Source organism: Nerophis lumbriciformis, linkage group LG12, assembly GCF_033978685.3.
Source record: "Nerophis lumbriciformis linkage group LG12, RoL_Nlum_v2.1, whole genome shotgun sequence".
NCBI lineage: Eukaryota > Metazoa > Chordata > Actinopteri > Syngnathiformes > Syngnathidae > Nerophis > Nerophis lumbriciformis.
In genome coordinates, this window is record NC_084559.2 from 7,019,113 (window position 1) to 7,028,308 (window position 9,196).

The 9,196-nt window shown below is 41.2% G+C and overlaps 1 protein-coding gene across 1 annotated transcript in view; it reads right to left on the reverse strand.

Moving 5' to 3' along the window:
* Positions 1-9,023, reverse strand: part of LOC140679251 (stalled ribosome sensor GCN1-like) — a 68,054-nt gene extending 59,031 nt beyond the window's left edge. The window contains exons 1-4 of the mRNA XM_072914274.1: positions 8,973-9,023; positions 1,316-1,418; positions 1,172-1,235; positions 977-1,108 (exon numbers count right to left, since the gene is read on the reverse strand). Of these exons, the coding sequence (XP_072770375.1) occupies positions 977-1,108; positions 1,172-1,235; positions 1,316-1,418; positions 8,973-8,990 (317 nt within the window). The 5' untranslated portion in view covers positions 8,991-9,023. The remainder of the gene's footprint in view (positions 1-976; positions 1,109-1,171; positions 1,236-1,315; positions 1,419-8,972) is intronic.
* Positions 9,024-9,196: the final 173 nt, after the last annotated feature.

The following is a 9,196-nucleotide window of genomic DNA, read 5'->3' on the forward strand; positions in this document are numbered from 1 at the left end:
CTTTCCTTTTCTCTAAACTAAAACTGGGGAAATGCATAGCGTGTTCTGGGCTTCACTGAAGACATGATTTTATTTCACAATTCCTTGAGAGAAAAAAACGCCTGGTTAGGTGTCTGTGTAGCAGTATGTGTGCTGTATATAGTGACATGACATATAGTCATGTCATGTGTGCCTTCCTTGGGTGAAGCCAGGTTTTCAGCCATGTTGTGACATGTTGTTATTATGCGGTTTGTTACATATGTATGTTATGTTGCAGCTATTCAAAATAGTTTTGTCAATTTGTTCTGGCCCAAAATAAATTGGCCCTTTGAAAGATATCTTTGTCTTTGTGTGTTGTATGTAGACCACATTGCTTAGCAGAGTTCAGTGATGCAAATGCATGTCAAGTTGATCAACAGATTGTATTATTCTCCCGTGCAATAACAGTACTGAAATGAAGGCTAAAAGGGCATTAATGGGAGCCTTAAAAAACAAATTAACAAAAGTAATTAAATAGTTAATTTTCAAAGTAACGCATTACTTTTTGGTGTAAGTAACTGAGTTACTTTTGAAATAAAGTTACTAGTAACTAGTTACTGTTTTTCAGTAACTAACCCAACACAGCATATAACATGCTAGTTTGGTTGGAAAACACGTATCCTTTTTCAACGAGTATCTGCTTGATAGCCACACAAAAACAAGCGACAGTATAGGTAACATTTATATTTCCATCAAAACATTTGTTTTGCTTTTCATGTTTTTTCTCACTTTTTTTCTCTCTCACAAAAGCAACAAACAGATTGCCGTCCTGTAGAAAACACTGTTGCTTGCATTATAATAATAATATTTTACTTTGATCTAAAATGAATTTAAAACAAGGTTAAGCAGACAATACTGTCTACTGTCCCCGTTTGTTAGCCACATCCCTTGGATATATGTCTGGTTTGCTGTGTGGTGTCAAAACTGCTACATCAGCTACATCCAGTCAGGCGCATACCCCGGCTCTCCGTTTTTGTTGACGAGTCCGCCGGTTTGAAGGCAGTGGAGAAGGCTCATCACCAGAATGTCGGGTTGACGCTCCGCCAGCTGCGCAATGGCAGAGAGGAGCTCTCGGCGGGAAGCAGCATCCCTTAGAAACACAATTATTAGCTTGTAAAAAAATGAATAAAACTAACCACAAGTTGGCACTTACCGATATCTGTGAGGAGTGAGGCAGAAGAGCTTGCAAAGGCCTTTTATGGCAGGATCTGGTAAATCTAAAGAAAGTGTTCGACAAACAGCATGAGCTGAAGTTCGAACACTACAATCGGAGCATAAAAAACACAGAAACACTCACCTTTATCCTTTAAACATTGTTTCAGCTCTCCGAAAATCTCCTTGCGTTCTTTCACACTGGCTGTAGTCACTTTTAAAGCAAATTTCTTCAGCGTCTCTGAAACCTGCAAGACAAATTAGATTGAGTGAAAATGGACCAAAATACCTTAAAGAGACAAGACACAAACAGGACATTGGAGGTCACAGTTTATTGTTTATTGAATGGATCCCCATTAGCTGACGCCAAGGCGACTGCTAGTCTTCCTGGGGTCCATATAAGAGCATACAAAATAAAAATACAAAGAATACATGCAATAACAGACATTATACAATGGAAAAATACAACATAAGATAAAAAGCTTGTTAAAACCAGTATTAAAAATTCACGTCATGTGGGCAGCTGCAATAGGTGTATCTTCAAAGCTGTCTTGAATGACAATTTACTTTGTGAGAGATTAATGTGAGATGGCAACCGATTCCAGAACGATGTACATCTATACATGACTGTATGTTTGAGGAGATTGGTCCTGGGAGCAGGAAGTGCCAAATAGCCATTGCTGGCATTCCTAGTGTCATGAATATGTGTGTTAGTTGATTTTAAAAACTGTTTGTAAAAGTAATCTGGTGATTGATCTAAAATGATAGTTCTAAAGAACATAATGAGACTACAATGCATCTTTTGTTCAACAGACAACCAGGACAGGCGTGAATGCATAAATGAAATATTAGTGTGCAAAGAACATTTAAGTACCAGTCTAGCCGCTCTGTTCTGAACAAGTTGCAGTTTGTTCAGGTCAGACTTAGTCGTAGTGGACCATATTATAGGACAGTGATGAAGATGACAGAAAACCAAGGACTGTATGACTTGAGCCATTGTTGAGGATGTCAAGAAGGTGGAGCACTTCCTGACCATGGCTAAACCTCTTCCCATTTTCATTAAAATACCATCAATATGATGGGACCATGACAGTTGACTGTCTAATAGCACACCAAGCAATTTTGCTTTTTTGACCTGCCCAATACATATGTCTGACATTAAAATATGAAGCTGTGGGTCATCAATAAGCATATGCCTGGATCCAAAAAGAATGCTTTTTGTTTTGTCAATATTCACAACAAGTTTACTATCTTTTACCCAGCGTGACACTCTCTCCAGGTCCTGATTTAAGTTATTTTCTAGGTCATTTAAGGTAGAGGCAGTACTGTATAGAGTTGTGTCATCTGCATACATAACCATATCGGTGTGACAGTGACACAGAAGTATCTAGGATTCCGTACACCCCATATTCTGTATGATTCGTTGTTTAACAAACATTTCCCCAAAATTTTTCCATGGTTTATGTACAGTTTTGTCATCGCTATGGGGCCAAAGAAAGTTGATAGTCCCATAAAAGAATAGGGTAAGAAACACTAATGAATTCAAGAAAGAACTTATGTAGGAAAGCGGTGTCCGTGTTGATCTTCTCCCGCTCCGCTCATCGCTGTCTTTTATAAAGGTATAAGTGATGTTAAGTGTTACTTTTTCCATTTAATTCCATCCATCCATTTTCTACCGCTTGTCCCTTTCGGGGTCGCGGGGGGTGCTGGAGCCTATCTCAGCTGCATTCGGGCGGAAGGCGGGGTACACCCTGGACAAGTCGCCACCTCATCGCAGGGCCAACGCAGATAGACAGACAACATTCACACTCACATTCACACACTAGGGCCAATTTTTTGTAATGCCAATCAACCTATCCCTAGGTCAGTGGTTCTTAACCTGGGTTCGATTGAACCCTAGGGGTTCGGTGAGTCGGCCTCAGGGGTTCGGTGGAGCCTCCGCCGCGGAGGTCAAGACACACCCGACTCATAATGTACGGTAAATAAAAACTTCTCCCTATCGTCGTATTATGGACGATATGGTTTTCAGGTCCGACTTACTGCCGGCCGTTTCCAGTGAGGGTTGGACTCCGCCAAGGCTGCCCTTTGTCACCGATTCTGTTCATAACTTTTATGGACAGAATTTCTAGGCGCAGTCAAGGCGTTGAGGGGATCTGGTTTGGTGGCTGCAGGATTAGGTCTCTGCTTTTTGCAGATGATGTGGTCCTGATGGCTTCATCTGGCCAGGATCTTCAACTCTCGCTGGATCGGTTCGCAGCCGAGTGTGAAGCGACTGGGATGAGAATCAGCACCTCCAAGTCCGAGTCCATGGTTCTCGCCCGGAAAAGGGTGGAATGCCATCTTCGGGTTGGGGAGGAGACCCTGCCCCAAGTGGAGGAGTTCAAGTACCTCGGAGTCTTGTTCACGAGTGAGGGAAGAGTGGATCGTGAGATCGACAGGCGGATCGGTGCGGCGTCTTCAGTAATGCGGACGCTGTATCGATCCGTTGTGGTGAAGAAGGAGCTGAGCCGGAAGGCAAAGCTCTCAATTTACCGGTCGATCTACGTTCCCATCCTCACCTATGGTCATGAGCTTTGGGTTATGACTGAAAGGACAAGATCACGGGTACAAGCGGCCGAAATGAGTTTCCTCCGCCGGGTGGCGGGGCTCTCCCTTAGAGATAGGGTGAGAAGCTCTGTCATCCGGGGGGAGCTCAAAGTAAAGCCGCTGCTCCTCCACATCGAGAGGAGCCAGATGAGGTGGTTCGGGCATCTGGTCAGGATGCCACCCGATCGCCTCCCTCGGGAGGTGTTTAGGGCACGTCCGACCGGTAGGAGGCCACGGGGAAGACCCAGGACACGTTGGGAAGACTATGTCTCCCGGCTGGCCTGGGAACGCCTCGGGATCCCCCGGGAGGAGCTGGACGAAGTGGCTGGGGAGAGGGAAGTCTGGGCTTCCCTGCTTAGGCTGCTGCCCCTGCGACCCGACCTCGGATAAGCGGAAGAAGATGGATGGATGGTTTTCAGGTGTGTAATTTGTTGAGAGTTTATGCACTGTGTTGGTTTTGTTCTTTGAACAAGGTGATGTTCATGCACGGTTCATTTTGAGTACCAGTAAAAAAACATATAACTTTGTCTTAAATTTTTCACTAAAGAAGGGTTCAGTGAATGCGCATATGAAACCAGTGGGGTTTGTTAAGAACCACTGCCCTAGGTGCATGTTTTTGGAGGTGGGAGGAAGCCGGAGTACCCGGAATACCCGGAGGGAACCCACGCAGTCACGGGGAGAACATGCAAACTCCACACAGAAAGATCCCGAGCCCGGGATTGAACTCAGGACTACTAAGGACCTTCGTATTGTGAGGTACATGCACTAACCCAGTGGTTCTTAACCTGGGTTCCATCGAACCCTAGGGGTTCGGCGGAGGTCAAGACACACCCGACTCATTTTGTAAATACAAACTTCTCCCTTTCGGCGTATTACGGATACGGCAACAGCTGACTGGTTCGCAGGTGTGTAATTTGTTGTGAGTTTATGCACTGTGTTGGTTTTGTTCTTTGAACAAGGTGATGTTCATGCACGGTTCATTTTGTGCGCCAGTAAAAAAAACATGGTAACACTTTAGTATGGGGAACATATTCACCATTAATTAGTTGCTTATTAACATGCAAATTAGTAACATATTGGCTCTTAACTAGTCATTATTAAGTACTAATTAATGCCTTATTCAGCATGGCCTTATTATAACCCTAACCCTCTAACCCTGGCCCTAACCCTCTAACCCTAACTAAATAACTCTAAATTAAGTCTTTATTACTTAGAATATGTTCCCCTAGTGTCCAAATAACTCTAAATTAAGTCTTTGTTACTTAGAATATGTTCCCCATACTAAAGTGTTACCAAAAACATATAACTTTGTCTTGAATTTGAATAAAAAAAACATTTTATTTTTCACTAAAGAAGGGTTCGGTGAATGCGCATATGAAACTGGTGGGGTTCGGTACCTCCAACAAGGTTAAAAACCACTGCACTAACCCCTGTTCCACCATGCTACCTCCATTTAATTCATTATAATTCATTATGTATATTAATTTCCCAATGTTTTCAGCTTGTAAAACTTTATTGTGTGTTTTTGTTAACATGTCTGGAACAGATTGATTGGATTTACGGTATTTCCTATGAGCAAATTGCTTTAAGTTTTCGTGTGATAGCCGTTGGACCTTTAGGAATGGATTACCGGTATGTACAACAACTGACGTAGCACTGTAATTATACGGACATGTTTGTCAGTAGTTCTGCATTGTTGACATCCATGCTAGACTTTTGACAAGAACAAGAAATTTGATCATATTACGCCTATACTGGCTCACCTGCACTGGCTTCCTGTGCACTTAAGATGCGACTTTAAGGTTTTACTATTTAGGTACAAAATACTACACGGTCTAGTTCCATCCTATCTTGCTGATTGTATTGTACCATATGTCCCGGCAAGAAATCTGCGTTCAAAGAACTCCGGCTTATTAGTGATTCCCAGAGCCCCAAAAAAGTCTGCGGGCTATAGAGCGTTTTCTATTGGGGCTCCAGTACTATGGAATGCCCTCCCGGTAACAGTTAGAGATGCTACCTCAGTAGAAGCATTTAAGTTCCATCCTAAAACTAATTTGTATACTCTACCCTTTAAATAGACCCCTTTTTAGACCAGTTGATCTGCCGTCTCTTTTCTGCTCTGCCCCTCTCTCCTGCGTGGAGAGGTTATTAGGTGACCACAGATGAGGCTCTAAGGTTTCTCATTGTAATCCCATTGGGTTGAGTTTTTTTCTTGCCCTGATGTGGGATCTGAGTTGATGTCGTTGTGGCTTGTGCAGCCCTTTGAGACACTTGTGATTTAGGGCTATATAAATAAACTTTGATTGATTGATTGATGATAACATTATGACATACATATTTGTAAAAGTAGTACAGTACAACTGCGGGCTTGTTCTCAGACTTGAGAAAATGATTAATGAACTCATACACCCTTCCACTGTAAAATGTGTTCTTCTCAGTAAAAGAGAAAATAAAGGCGTTGATTACACAATAACCTAAACCAGTGTTTTTCAACCTTTTTTGAGGCAAGGCACGTTTTTTTTCATTTAAGAATACGGAGGCACACCACCAGCAGAAAACGTTACAAAAAATGATACTCTACCAGGTCGTCGTGCCTTATTTTGAGTTTGTTGGTGTTTTCCTGTGCTTTAGTTCTTGTCTTGCGCTGTTATTTTGGTGGCCCTTCCTGTTTTGTTGGTGATTTCCTGTAGCAGTTTCATGTCTTCCTTTGAGCGCTATTCCCCGCACCTCCTTTGTGTTGGCAAGCAAGGCTATTTAAGTTGTCGCTACCCTTTTTTGTGTGGACATTGTGGATTGTCACGTCATGTGCGGATGTACGTTGCGGACGCCGTAAGTTTTTGCTGTCGTCCAGCATTCTGTTTCTGTTTACTTTGTAGCCAGTTCAGTTTTTACTTTCGTTTTGCATACCTTTTCCTTTTGTTCATTTTTGGTTTAAGCGTTACATGCCTTTTTTCTTGCACGCCGTGGTCTGCATATTGGGATCACAACAAATGGGGATGTCCGATAATATCGGACTGCCGATATTATCGGCCGAAAAATGCTTTAAAATGTAATATCGGAAATTATCGGTTTCAAAATTATCGGTATCGGTTTAAAAAAGTAAAATGTATGACTTTTAAAAACACAGCTGTGTACACGGACGTAGGGAGAAGTACAGAGCGCCAATAAACCTTAAAGGCACGGCCTTTGCGTGCCGGCCCAATCACATAATATCTACGGCTTTTCACACACACAAGTGAATGCAATGCATACTTGGTCAACAGCCATAAAGGTCACACTGAGGGTGGCCGTATAAACAACTTTAACACTGTTACAAATATGCGCCACACTGTGAACCCACACCAAAAAAGAATGACAAACACATTTTGGGAGGACATCCGCACCATAACACAACATAAACACAACAGAACAAATACCCAGAACCCCTTGCAGCACTAACTTTTCCGGGACGCTACAATATACACACCCGCTACCCCCTACAAAACCCCGCTACCCCCTACATAACCTCGCCCACCTCAACCTCCTCATGCTCTCTCAGGGAGAGCATGTCTCAAATTCCAAGTTGCTGTTTTGAGGCATGTTAAAAAAAATAATACACTTTTTGACTTCAATAATAAATATGGCAGTGCCATGTTGGCACTTTTTTCCATAACTTGAGTTGATTTATTTTGGAAAACCTTGTTACATTGTTTAATGCATCCAGCGGGGCATCACAACAAAGTTAGGCATAATAATGTGTAGGGATGTCCGATGATGGCTTTTTGCCGATATCCGATATTGTCCAACTCTTTAATTACCGATACCGATATCAACCGATACCGATATATACAGTCGTGGAATTAACACATTATTATGCCTAATTTGAACAACCAGTTATGGTGAAGATAAGGTACTTTTAAAAAATTGTTATAAAATAAAATAAGATAAATTGAAAACATTTTCTTGAATAAAAAAGAAAATAAAACAATATAAAAACAGTTACATAGAAACTAGTAATGAATGAAAATTAGTAAAATTAACTGTTAAAGGTTAGTACTATTAGTGGACCAGCAGCACGCACACTCGTGTGCTTACGGACTGTATCCCTGCAGACTGTATTGATATATATTGATATATAATGTAGGAACCACAATATTAATAACAGAAAGAAACAACCCTTTTGAGTGAATGAGTGTAAATGGGGGAGGAAGGTTTTTTGGGTTGGTGTACTAATTGTAAGTGTATTTTGTGTTTTTTATGTTGATTTAATAAAAAAAAAAAAAAAAAAAAAAACTGATACCGATAATAAAAAAAATGATACCGATAATTTCCGATATTACATTTTAACGCATAGCTCGACATCTCTAATAATGTGTTAATTCCACGACTGTATATATCGGTATCGGTTGATATCGTAATCGGTAATTAAGAGTTGGACAATATCGGCAAAAAAGCCATTATCGGACATATCTAACAACAAACCATCCTCGTCTCACCCGACACATTTCGACTTTTACAAAGCAATTTACTACCCGCTGCCACATACTGACATGGAGTATTACGTGGTTACAATGCTGAGTTTTACACAGCACAGACACTAAGCAGCGGCACATTATTTGCAGATTATAATTATTGATTTGCAAAAAAAAATTTTTTGGAACCAATTAGGGGAAGTTTCATAATTTCCCACGACACACCAGACAAGTGTGCCGCGGCACAGTGGTTGAAAAACACTGACCTAAACAACGGTATAGCATGCATACAAGTTACAGTCGAATATAATATTGAGATAGGCTCCAGCACCCCCCGCGACCCCAAAAAGGGACAAGCGGTAGAAAATGGATGGATGGATAATATTGAAATAATATTGAAGTCTTGTGATTTGGCGAGGATGTAAAACATTTATTTTTAGTATTAATAACAATCATTGATTGTACTGATGATGGTGGTGGTAAGAAACATCTGATAATCCTTCCGTCTGCCGAACATTAAATATCATTGTTCCTCTTTGGTGTGAAGAAGTTACTAAAAGTAATCATTCTCGTGTTACGTCGCTCCATTCTATTAGCCATGAAGCTAGCTCATTTTACGCGTCGTGCCCAGTTGAGAGTCAGAACATTCTTCCACGACTAAAAAACACACTCGAACATCACAAAATGTGGCTTAAGACGCAAAGAAACAAGAAAAAAAACATTTTCATATGATTTATGGCATTTAAAGACGCCAGCCACACATACCTGCGTGTCCGCTGCCATGTTGCCGGTCTTGACACAGGAAGTCGTTGGCGGTGTCACTTCCGGGTCAGGACGCTGCCGCAGTTATTTTTTTTATTTTGTATTTTATTTTTTTTAATAACAATGCACTGTTTATAAAAATGATATGTTTTCGAATTTTTATCAGAGTTCGTGATGCTCATAACATACTTATATGGGTGCTTGTTAGAGGCTCATTGTACTTGTCT